Source organism: Malurus melanocephalus, unplaced genomic scaffold, assembly GCF_030028575.1.
Source record: "Malurus melanocephalus ecotype Western Australia unplaced genomic scaffold, MMel_1.1 scaffold_71, whole genome shotgun sequence".
Classification (NCBI taxonomy): domain Eukaryota; kingdom Metazoa; phylum Chordata; class Aves; order Passeriformes; family Maluridae; genus Malurus; species Malurus melanocephalus.
Genome location: NW_026623303.1, coordinates 821,157 through 833,641, shown reverse-complemented (window position 1 = coordinate 833,641; position 12,485 = coordinate 821,157). Strand labels below are relative to the sequence as shown.

At 39.5% G+C, this 12,485-nt stretch overlaps 1 protein-coding gene and 1 long non-coding RNA gene across 2 annotated transcripts in view; both read right to left on the bottom strand.

Moving 5' to 3' along the window:
* Positions 1–385: 385 nt before the first annotated feature.
* The window catches only part of GABRB1 (gamma-aminobutyric acid type A receptor subunit beta1), a 115,877-nt gene continuing 103,777 nt past the window's right edge, over positions 386–12,485 (bottom strand). Inside the window, exons 6-9 of the mRNA XM_057366746.1 lie at positions 9,156–9,293; positions 8,897–9,049; positions 7,306–7,556; positions 386–750 (exon numbers count right to left, since the gene is read on the bottom strand). Of these exons, the coding sequence (XP_057222729.1) occupies positions 403–750; positions 7,306–7,556; positions 8,897–9,049; positions 9,156–9,293 (890 nt within the window). The 3' untranslated portion in view covers positions 386–402. The remainder of the gene's footprint in view (positions 751–7,305; positions 7,557–8,896; positions 9,050–9,155; positions 9,294–12,485) is intronic.
* Positions 4,801–6,082, bottom strand: LOC130573920 (uncharacterized). The gene is made up of 3 exons (XR_008965369.1): positions 5,789–6,082; positions 5,161–5,323; positions 4,801–5,041 (listed from the first exon to the last, which is right to left on the bottom strand). It is a non-coding gene; the product is annotated as an uncharacterized LOC130573920 (long non-coding RNA).

The following is a 12,485-nucleotide window of genomic DNA, read 5'->3' as shown; positions in this document are numbered from 1 at the left end:
TAGATAGTACTAGATACAACTGTGTTGTTTGCAAGATGCTGCTGTGAGCTGCCARTATCTGATAAGAAATACAGTGGGACTAATTTTTATTCCACTTAAATGAAATTAAATTGGGTACAGAAAGGTCATGCATCAACTTTGTAAAAATCAAGGCAGAGTGTTTTTTTCTCAAGATACTCCTTAGAAGCCAATCTGTACTATTCTGATGTAAATGTTGCGAGCCTGGATTTGGGTTGGGTTGTTGGGTTTTTTAAAAGTTTAAACCTAGAAGTGTTCCATGGCTGTGTATTTTACATTGAACATGGAATGTTATAGCTACTTCAGTTCTTTAGAGTTAACAAAATGAAGAAGGAAAAGAAACAAGTCTAATTATCTTAGTCTGGGTTAAYTTTATTGCATAAATTAGTGGACATAATACAGCCAATAAACAACATTGAAAAGAATGAACATGATGGGAAAGACCATTCTGGACCACTTGTCTATCAGGTTAACATCAGTCAAATCAGGGATTTTGATTTTGACCTGGGATGCTCTCCTTCGTAAGTGTCCTTTTTGATGGAGCCTGTGCCTGTCCAGAGCACTCCTGGTGTAGAGGTCTCTGCTGGAAGTGGCTCTTCGGTACTGCAGGGTGGCACTGTCATATGGTGACACGGTGGCCCGGGGGTCACGGGGGCTGGTGAACACATCTGAGCTGCCCATGGCATTTCGTATTTCAAGGGGTCTGAGAAGCATGTTTCCATGGGGGTCAACCTGTGTCAAGGAAGGAATGTGGATTAGACAAGTTCCTCAGGCAGCCCAAGGTGTTTCCCAGATGGACCTTGTGGCTCTCATGCCGAGGTGCTCCTGGGGCTGCAATCACAGTCATGTCTGAAGTAAGTATTATCTAATTTTATCCACTTAGATCATGGCCTTTATGAAATATTGATTTTTGAAGTCTGGTGACTGGGCACCTGAAGCTTTCACGTATTTAAGGCAAAAAGAAAATGTTCTGTCTTTGCCCATTTTAAACAGTTTTTGACTGTTTTAGTGTGGATCAGTTTCTAAAGGTTTTGTAACAATGGGTTAATCATAGAAGAGCACGTAGATGCACGTGTACTCCATCAGTGATTCCAAAATACTCGTGATGAGAATTGATTTTGGGTAATTACTATATTACAGAGATGGAAATCATAGCATACCATTAACTTGTTCATGTGTGTATAGAATAATCTATTTTATTCAGTGAAACCTTATATTCAGTTGCCTTTTCATGTGCTGGTACCAGAGGCAATTGTTTCAAACATGTTTGTCACTTTATTTGTGCTGTTARTCATAACACTGTTTTAAGTACCTAAGCAAAGAACTGAAAACTTTAACCAGAACCTACATGACTGGCACAAACATAGGTATAGATAAAATGTTTTCATATAATTGTCATTCTTATGCATGAATGCAATTAACCAGGAATTGCTGCATTGCTACAAAGTGTTTACCTTTTCACAGATCTTTAGTTTTCTACATGTTTGTAGTAAAATCTCCTAGGAAAAGTTGTTTTGCTTTTTTCCAGGCTGACTTCTGACTTCTTCATGAAGACTTTCTAGATATTTCAAATTCACAGATACTTGAACATCCATGTGAGGGAAACACACATCAGAACACAGGTTTCTTAAATGAAACTTCAAGGTCTTCACCTCGAGGCTTGAATATTAATGTTGTTTTTGGTAAACTGTGGTATTGGACCTATCCCAAATTTATGACAAACTAGACTGTGTCTGTGTATGACTTTGTATCAGGGAACAAGATATTAATTAGAGGCAATATCTAATCTTGTGAAGCACAGTTATTATGCAATGCTTTGTTTACACTCTGAGCTTTATATTTTTAGTAAGACATAGCAGAGCTAGGACATGATATAATAATCTACAGCAGATTTGAAGTATGTTCAAGAAAAAATTCCACAGGAAACACACAGGAAAACCCAGTCTCTGTGGGYTGCTGCAAAGGAAAGTTGGGACCAAAGGAAGTTTCAGTCCCACCTGGCAATGTGGAAGGTGTTCCTTCCCATCCCCAGGAGAAATCTTTACATCATAACTGCCAGCATATTCACACTGTGCCAGACAATGAACTTACTAACTGAAAGCAAACAGTGAAGGGACTGCTTGTACAAAAGCCATTCAAGAGAACCATGGGGTGAAAAAGTCTTGTAAGCGAAGTAATTAGTCATCATAGATAGCAAATGCACTGGTCTGGTTTAGAAATTGATTCTGTATGTGCTGAAATGAGCATTCAGTGGGAACACCCCAGTCCCCATCACTGTTTTTGTGGGAAAAGCTCACATTCTGGGTTAGAAAGGCCAGCTTGTCACAAATCACGATGGTGTTTCAAATGTTTGCTTGAGATACCRGCTACGTAGTTCATAATTTTTAGGTCAAGTCTTCAAATTTAAGAAGAGGGAAGATTTAAGCTAGGATTTCCTACTCTCCAGAGGACTGCCACAACTACAGGACTATTCATTAACTCTGAAAATGTGCCATTCTTTCTGTGGAAAAAAACAGTGATCTCAGACTGGTCTCTGTGTAAAAAGAGATTTTTAAAAATTCTCAGACGTTTTGACAGGTCAATCTTTTCTTCCCAGTTTTATGAAATAGCTATTTGAGGTGTCTTTGATTACATGATGTGTAAGCTAATTGACTTTAGTGTTATAATAATAGTAACAATAATGCAAGTGTCATTAAGCAGTTATTATGACTTTTCTTTTGGGAAGACAGCTCGTAACTGCGTACAATCTGAAGTGATTCACAGGGWTCTTACTTTAACTAATACATCCTGACAATTTATTATGAGCCAAGCAGTGTCTGAATACTTGCTCTAAGTGTTCTGAATGAACCTGTTATTTTTAAAATGAATTAAATTGAAACCATTTTAGGCAACATGATTTGTATAYGTCATGAAGCAATTTGATGTTTGAATTGCAGTCTTTGCAATTCAGAGCAAAGAGCCTCACRCTGATCTTGACTAAATTAGCTCATGGAAGTATAAAAGATGTTCTTATGTACCTGGTCAAGTTCTCTGTGCAGTTTCCCGCATAATTTAAAATCCTTTCAGTATATTTTGAAGTTCACTCCAAAGTATTAAAACTTGTGCAGCTGATCTCCTGCTCTTGAGCCAGCAACTCTGGTGAAATAGTTCTCAGATGAATGTGCTTCATCATAACCTAATGGTAATAGCAACTTACACCTCCATCCAAGGTATGACACCCTTCACTAGGCATGTGCTGTACATTCTGTTGACTSTATCTTTAAGAGAGAAGCAAGAGAATTTTACATCCATCAGTACAAAGGTATGTATKTGTAGAGTCACTCAAGTTCCACCTGAACATAAGGAAATAGAATACAAACAAGTTGAGAATGGGGAAAAGTTAGGGAAGATTCTATTGTAACTACTGACATCAGTTGATGGGCTGAACCTGGGAAACAATCACTCTGTGTGTGCTGAATACTCTCATTGGGGATTAGAGCTTCTCTGTGTATTGCTTTAAACGTTTTTGCAGTCAGATACTATCACTGGCAATCCTTGAACCTTAACCTGTTACAATTTTTTGTTAACAGTGATATTCCATAATCTTTTATGAGACTGTGCGAGTCCTGGCAGCTGCTGGCAGCAGCTCAAATAAAGAGGAAAACCCATTAAGGGGTCATAAACCTGGAAGACCTGCTGAGGGGTCTCCCTTAGGCTCTGTCCATGTGTGTCTGTCCCTGAAGAAGTCAGTCAAAGCACCCTCTGATCCAGCAGGCCAGAGCAGAGAAGGGTCCCCCTAACAGGATGCTGATTCAAACCAGGGTTGAATGAATGCCCTACACTAAGGGTCAAGAAACTTCCTTTTTTTCACATGACACTTAGAAAATGAGTTTCATGCTTAGGATCATCAAATGTATTGTAAGTGTAAAATAGTTAAAGTAATAAAACAACCCAAACCCTTGTGCTGACCACATAAAAAGTAGTCAGCTCTAGGAAAAGAGCATGTTGGCATTTCTTGACAGAGAATGGGTCTCAAACATTAAATGCTGTCTGGAATGAATTCTTGTCTACCTATGTTTTTTTCTTTAACTGTTGAGAGGTAAAAGGTAAGAACTTCTGTTTTATCTCAATACAAACCCATTGTCTTTTCCTCTTAACTCAGGGCCATGTTACTCAAACAAGCTGTCTTATTGGAACAAATGCAGTAGTGTTACCAAAATCTGATCTGCAGAGAAACAGCTTATGGTGAGCAGGGCTACAGTAATTCACAAGAAAATTTTCTTGAAGGGTAAGAGAGTTGTGTGGTTATGTGCTTCCCTTCTTTTTCTCCTTTCAGTAGCCACTTGGTTGGAAAATTGTATGTTTTCCTTGGAGCCTGTGGCTGGTCTCTGACTTGCTGTCCCAAGTGTTTAGTGTTTGAAAGGAAAGTGTGATGCTGAGTAAAATTGGGGAGATGGTCTATCACTTGCCTTGTGCTGTCATTAATGAATCTTTTGATGCCTCAGCCCCTTTCCCAGTCACMTTATGATTAGAGCCTACCTTTTTCTCATACTTAAGAGATATCTTCTGTTTAATKACTATTGACACTATAATTATCTGGGGAAACAGAAGCAATTGCGTGCATGGACTATCTAAATATTCTCTTGCTGGGTGGTTTGTCCTATTTATCCATTATTATGGTGGAGTTTTCAGCGACATCTGGCTTCGACAAATGAACAAGGACATATAAACAGTCTTTATGCTTTATTCAGAGAAACAAAAGATTGTTTACTACAAATTAATATGTTTTGTATATTAAAAATAAAAAAWTCATAAATTGTCAAACTGGAGAGACTTTATTTTCACCTTCTTCAGACTGCTGAGCAAGGAACAACCACACAGCAGCTGAGTTTCATTTTTCATTGGGTCTTCTCTATAYTGTTAATATTGTGGTCAGTTTGCTGAGTGTTGCTCACACATCTAAGCTGGTGTTATCTGGTGAAGGAATTTGAGCTCTTTTTGTCTTCGGAGCTGTATGTCAGACAGGAATGATCGATATCTTCACCTGGCACAAAGAGATGAAGCACTGTTACACATCTTCTATTAGTTACAGGGCCCTGTATGGATAAGTGCTGCGGGTCAAGAGTAAAAGGGAAAAAATATCCTATAGCTATAAATACTTACAGCTGTACATTTTTAAGCTCCAAGAAAACTTTCCCCTGCTCTAGTGCAGGCATCATAACACCAGTAAAAAACCTCAAAACATGAAGGAGACGGCATGAGAGCTGTTTCAGTGGGGGTCACATAACCTCACTGCGTCCCACTGCTSCAGTCATGTGCATTCTTCCTGCCAAAGACAGAAATACAACTGTTGGACATCAGCATTTCTGTGCTGAGTAAAATTAATGTTCACAACCTCCCACATCCATGTGTGGGATACAAAATTCACCGATACCCATTCACACATATGTGTTTATGTGTATGTATACRTATATATGTATTTAAGATCACAAACCTGCACTGTACAGGCAAAAAGCAGTCTGTTGACTTCAAGCACTCTCAGTCTCAGAATGGAATAGCTTTCTGAAGTGTGAGCACTTACAAATCCTGGTACAAAGCATGTGTGACTTCCTTTTTCTAACAGAAAAATGCTGGYGTGTGCATGTGGTGCTTTAAAAACTTTCCATCTCATTCTGAGCACCAATCCCAGTGTACTCTTTGCTGCATAACATTTAGACAAAAGCTTTTAGGTATGAGACACGGCATTTTTAAAGTTAAACAAACTCTCCAAATATGTAGGAAAAGGACTTACCTGCACTCTTATCCTTTACTCAGTTCAGTGCACTGGCGCACATTGTAGCCAAGGCTGACCTCTGAAGAAGTCTTGATTGCCTCTTCATGGTGAATCCTTGCTGTGCAGCTTCTCACCTAGGCTGGCTTTTCTCAGGAGCTGCTGAGGTAGCTGGTAGTGGGTTATTTTGTTTTTCCCCTTTCCTTCTTTTCCATAGAAACAGACAGACAGTGTCTATGCACAACAATCCGCACTGGGGTGGCTCATCTCCTCTGCTCTGTGGAAATCTGTTCTTTATGGGATCTTGGAGACTGCTAGTTGGTTGCCTGAACTGAATTTGTGCCCTCACTGTAATAAAGCATCTCCTACACAATGGGACAGAAGGCAAATGTAAGTCAGAAATCTTAATGGGCTCATGAGTTGACTGAGACTGAGGGTATGATGGCTTTTTTAATGATGCACAGCTGCAGTGGTGGGACACACCACCACTCTAGAATTAGACACAGCTCTAGAATTAATAAAAGACACACAGCTCTAGAATTAATAAAATACCACAGAGTTTCTGAAATACACTTCCTGGTGTGTATGTGACATTGTAGCCACCTATCAAGATAAAGTCTTATTTGTTATAGTTTTATGTATCGGTCTCATTCTTCAGACTGAGCAGAAAGCTTGAATACAATTTTGTCCAAATGTTATCCCCTCAGTCCACAACAGTACAGAGCTTTATAGGACAGCCTGGACAAGATCTCATTAATACTTGGATGTAATATATTGTAAGAAAAGCAGAGGAAGGAAGAAAATTTTTGGCTCATTAGGATATGTATTTTCCTCTGAGTCAGACTGGGCCAAATACACCTGAGGCTTCAAAGGGTTTATTTCTGAAAAAATTTGGAAAAAGAGAAATAGGTTTATGAACATTTGCAAGTGCATATGTCCACGGTATTACTTCCTGAAGTTTTTCTGCCTTTTTTTTTTTTTTTTTTTTTTTTTTTTTTTTAGGAGGGAATAGTTGTGGTGTGCCTGAATTTAGCTAGGGAAAAATCCTGACATCTATGAAAGCTGTTATAACCTAGCAGCAGAATCCTTGTGCTCCTCAAGGTTCTTCAAGGCTCAGTGCTACAGGTGTCATTCAGGGCTCACTGAAGTAACAGAGCCTGTCTTTGCTTTTTATTCGTGGTGAAGTTTCTGTGTGCAAAGAGGAGCTTTATTATAAACTTTTATTCTATACCACCTTCTAAAGCAAAAAAAATACACAGTTGACGTAGTAAATATTTAACTTCCTTGTACCCCCTGTACTTCTTCTCTGCTGCAAAGAAATGTGTGTCCTGAATATTCATTTGTATTTTCTGTATTTYATTACTATGTTTTCAGCTGAAGATGGAACAGACCATACGCTGCTGTAATCTCCTTAAAGTACAATTTTTCTCCAGGCAATCTTAAATGTTTTTTCATTTCTGCATGTGTTAAACCTGTTCATATACATGAACACTGTCACAGTGAAAATAATGTTTGAAAAGACAGCTCGAACATTTTACCTGGACTCTATTTGTGTCCAGTCTGCTCCTCTCGCCTGTACCGTGTCCTGCCCTGCCTGCTGTCTTTTTTTGACGCTGAGGTCCTTTCCCAAAGAATATGTAGTTTACAAAGGCATATTCCAGCAAAGCCAGGAACACAAACACAAAGCATCCCATCAGGTAAATATCTATTGCCTTGACATAGGGAATCTTCGGCAAGGTCTCCCTGAGGTGGGTACTGATGGTGGTCATGGTCAGCACAGTTGTGATTCCTGAGAAAGGAACAAATAGACATTGACTAATATGACAAGGAAGGGGATTTGAGCATGAAAGGCATCATGGCAGCACTGCTCTTCTCATGCAGATGGATTAATTATGTGATCAGATCCTTAAGGCAAGGGAATGCATTTTGTATAACTGGAAAGGAAGATATCTTTGCAAATCTGCTGATGGCACCTTCCTTAGCTTTTCATGCAACAGAGGGTGAATGAAATAACCTTCAGTGGCCCAGGCCAGGYTGGAACATCTTGCCTTAATTTTTGCAATAACTGCTAGGGAATGTGGTGTGAGCTCACCTGGAGAGCAAAGACTTGATTGCTGTTCTTTCTCTGTGAGAAAATGCTTCTCTCTTTATTTACAGCAGCCGCTCTGCTTGACTGCATGGGGTGACTTGCACTGCTGTGGGGATGTGGAATAAATATCTAACTCTTGTTTGAAAACGGATGATTGAAAGGAGAAAGTGAAGCCTTTTCATAAGGTGATTGTCTTTGATGAAGAGAAAGTGATAAATCTGCTTGTACCAAAACAACCCTTCCTGTTAACTGGGTGCTTGCAAGTAAAGCATTTCTATCTCATTGTGTTATCCATGGAATGATTCTTCTTCTCATATGTGTTTTTTTCTTTTAGCTGGATGAAATTATTTTTAGTCTGCTTTAATCACAGGTCATTAACACATGTAGATAACAGCTCTAGGCACAGGTGTAAGAAGTTTAATTTGCAGAGAGATGGRACAAAATAGAAGTGGGACAAAGTGGCTTTCTGGCATTAGAGTAGAAAAACAAATATGCCTTAAAGCACAGATAGTGGCAGAAGATCTTAATTTTTATGCAAAATTGTAGGAAGGAACATGGTATGGGAAAGGTAAAACAGACTTATTTGGTGTAAGCTGGTGTATCTCCACTRGTGTCAGTAGGATCTTGTGTATTCATTCCAGTCACAGACCCGGCCTGAGAGGATCCTTTTTAACATCAGCAGGGATTGTTCATGCAGCACAGTGTCGACACCCTTACATAGCTGAATTGGACTTTCATGCTCCAGTTTGGGAGCAAGATACTTTTGGCCAGATCCAAAGACCCTTATGAACTCTGGAAGTCAGTCAGGATCCCAACCTAACTGCGGAACAAGAGCTTCAGATGTAGGCAAAGTCACCCCTGCCTGCCTTCCTGACAACCAAAGCCCTGTGCTGCCTGTGTAAGATCACAGTTAATGATGCTGCCATCATTAATTGGTGCCACTGTATGGATTATGGATTATGGATAATTGGTGCCAGGATGGATTTGGTGCCAAAGGCAGCACGTGTCTATGTAGTTCAGTCACTTTGAGAAGACGTTACCTAGAGCAACTCTGGCTGCAGAGGCATCGTAATTGATCCAAAAAGACACCCACGACAGGATCGTGATCAGTGTGGAAGGCATGTAGGTTTGCAAAATGAAGTATCCAATGTTTCTTTTAAGCCGGAAGCTAAGTGATAATCGAGGATATGCTCCTGAAAGAAAGAAGTCATATAATGACTACTGGCTTATAAAAGGTAGGCACTGATATTTCTGGGTTGGAGGAAGAGGGGACAACTTTTTTTACTTGCTGATACTTACCTGTTGTAAATTCCACTCTCTTTGACACCATCTTGTAATCCACAATAGAAAATTGTGGGAGTTCGATGTTATTAACTCCTGTTACTGCCGACTCTCCTCCATTCCAGTAAAATTCAATATCATCAGTAGTGTATCCATCTGAAACAGAGGCACAATTTGATTATTKACTTTTCTTTTTGTTTTATTACTTTGCTTAAATAGTTGCAGTTCAAGTGGAAGGAACTGCTGTTAATCAAGAATTCAGCCTTCTGTTGTGTAACACTTCTGTTATACAGAAGGCTCCTCTGTACCTGATGAAGCTTCTAGAAAAGGAAAAGACAGAAAATAAGGACAGAATTAATGATTAAAGTTTGTTTTTTAACTAGCTCTAATACAACTACTTTTCATTCAGGCTTGACTTGCTCATTTTGCCAACAGACAGATATGCCATCAGCAAAACTTTTAAACTCTCTTTGGAGGAGCTCTGACAGTAAAAGCAGGTTCAGTTCCCAGCTTTTCATTTGATTTCCTATGCAGGATGTGAAAAAATATAAGGTTGGGAGCTAGTGGAGGCAAAGATGATTCTAGAAGAATTAAGGTGCCTGTAATATTACCTGACAATGTCTGTCAGAGCTGTAGGTAAACTTTGATATTCATGAAGCATTTTATATTTTAATTAGACCATCCTATCTTTGATCTTCTGTTATCACAGAAATATTTCTTTTTTACTCTAAAACTAGCACCTTTCTTCTGTTTCCTTTTAACAGTGATGTTGATTATTTATAATTTAATTAAAAATTAATTTGCCATTCTATCACTGGAAATGTTAACATTATTGTTACCATTTTCAGAAATATTTTGATTGAACTCGGAAGTGATTGAGTTTCAAAAAAGACTTGCAATTGACAAAATTTTAAACTAATATTTAAACTGGTTCACTTTATTGAACTTTTCTACTTTCCCCAGATATCTACCAAAGGAGAGAACATCTCATCTATTTTTAAATTTTTGCTTCAGGTGTTAGATTTGATCAGGTTTAAATCATATAACCCAGATCAAATGAAAACATGTGTTTGAACTCAAAGCTTTAGAAAACCTGACAGCGCTTTTGCCAACTGAACTCACCGTAGCATCAGAACCTCCACAGAGCRAGGAACCTATCCTCTCATATGCACCAGGAATGCAGTATCAAGCTAAGGAAATTAGACTTGAGATRTCTTTTCCTATGATGGTGCCTAGAAACAGCCTCATCCCTGGAAGGCTGACCACATGCAGAACAGATCCATGGTTTCCCTGGTGACAACCAGAGAAGTTCTTATGACTTGCTGCCAGGCTCCAGAGATTGCTTGGAAAGTCTGCAGCTATTGAACAGCTATCTTTTGATGTAAACACACAGTGATGAGCTGAACAAGGTTAAATGTTCACATATTTTATTTTTGAACTGCTCAGTGCCATGGTGTTGTAACTATCTGAATTGCTCTGAAAACCACACTAACCGATGTAACATGGATTGCTGCTGTAAGCTTCCCATTATTTATGCTGTTTTATTCTTTTTCAAATGAACCATCCCAGGGCTGTGACACAGAGCTCTGCATGGCTTGTTTTCATTCCTTTTCATTGCAAAAGGTCAAGGYAGCTGCTTGGCAGTAGGACTTCAGCAGCTGCTTTAAAGGCTTTGCATCATTACCTTGATGCTGAGCAGGTACTTGCTGCAAAGTCACAGGTGAGGGTTTAGATGTGGGAATCCTCAATTCTGCCTCAGAGTTTGGAGGAAAACCATGAAACTGGTTGTTCCTCTATTCTGTGCCATCATTACCTGTTGCCCTTTTCCCATCCTGCCCTTCAGTTTTGCTCTGATTGTGCTGCTTCCTTGGACAGTGTATGCTGGGACCCACGGCAGACAGAGGAGTCATCTGCAGTCCTCAGCAGCTCCTGATTGCAGACTCTTAAGGCAGCCCCAGCCAGGCTCTCTGCAGTTTGTCTGATGTTTTGACAAGAGAGGGAATAGTTTGGGCACTTTATTGTGGCCAAAATTCTCTCCCCTGAAGGTGAATTATTAGTGATTTAGCTGTTAAAACCCACAATGGTGCCAAATGAACACTTAGGATATCAGAAGGCAGATTTTAAAAAGAAAACTGGCACAACCTCCCATGAAAAGATTGCACCATGTTATCGATCCACTGTGTGGTGATGTTGGAACTTTGCAGAAGGAAATTATGAGTTTTTAATGCAGACAAATGTGCTTTCCCCTTGTCTTGCTTTCTATGGCTTTGGCTGCTAAACGAAAAGTTGTACTAGTAGGTTATAAAGTCAACTGAACAAAGCAAGAATCTTGCATGTAAAGTATCAGCTGGTGACCAGCTGTCACTGCTGACAGGGCATGTTTTTAATCTCTACTTAAAAAGAGATAAAATAAAACAAAAAATGGGTATAATGTGAGCTACCACTTTATCTAAACACACTGATTTCTTTCTTGAATTAAAGCTTCCTTAAAGCTGAAGGAAATTATATGAAAGGGATAGTGATGTTTTTCACTCAGGAGCATTAACGTTTTTAAGGTCTCATTTAGAAAAATAATTGAGCAAGAACATCTTCCTGTGGTTTTAGGTACAGTAAACTTCAGTACATTCATTATTTCTTTGGCAATCATTTTAATATCTCTGCTAGACATTAACAAGGTGCAAATTCTCCCCAGGCAGTCCACTCCTTGACGTGATAGGATTGTTGCTATGTGATGCTCTTTCCTTTTGTGCTTTACACATGGTTCTAGGTGTGTGAGAGGCATTGATTTCATGGGTGCAGGAATTGGAAGCCCTCACGTTTTATAGGTGTCGACATGGCCTTTTTCTAGCAAACTTGGGAGGAAGGCAGTTGGCTGCAGTTTAAAGACAGGAATTGATCTCAGCTCTGAACAGTTCGCAGAATACAGATTGCTCCTTTTCCTTTTCAAGGGGACAATGCCTTTAAGAGAGGATCTGTAGTGATGTAAATTAAGAAACMTTTAAGTGTGGAGCATCACTGACTGCTGGCTAGCAGGCATTGAAAAACGCTTATTTTGGGCAGCAAATACCTTAGCGTTTGCAAAGAAAGAAAAGCTATTTCAGCGATAGGAAAAGTGGGTCGTGCCAGTGCAGTGGTCAGTGTTAATKCTGGTCTGTTCACTGAACTTACCTGTACAGCCCAGGTATTCCCTCGGCAGCTCTCTTCCCGTATAATCCTTTTCCCTCTGCCTACGTATCCATGTCATCAGTTTAAACGCACACCTCTGCTTTTGTTACAGAGAGAGCAGCGCTCGCAACTGCCCCGCGATGCGTGAACACAAATTTCACAAGAGTCAGATATCGCGGGCCG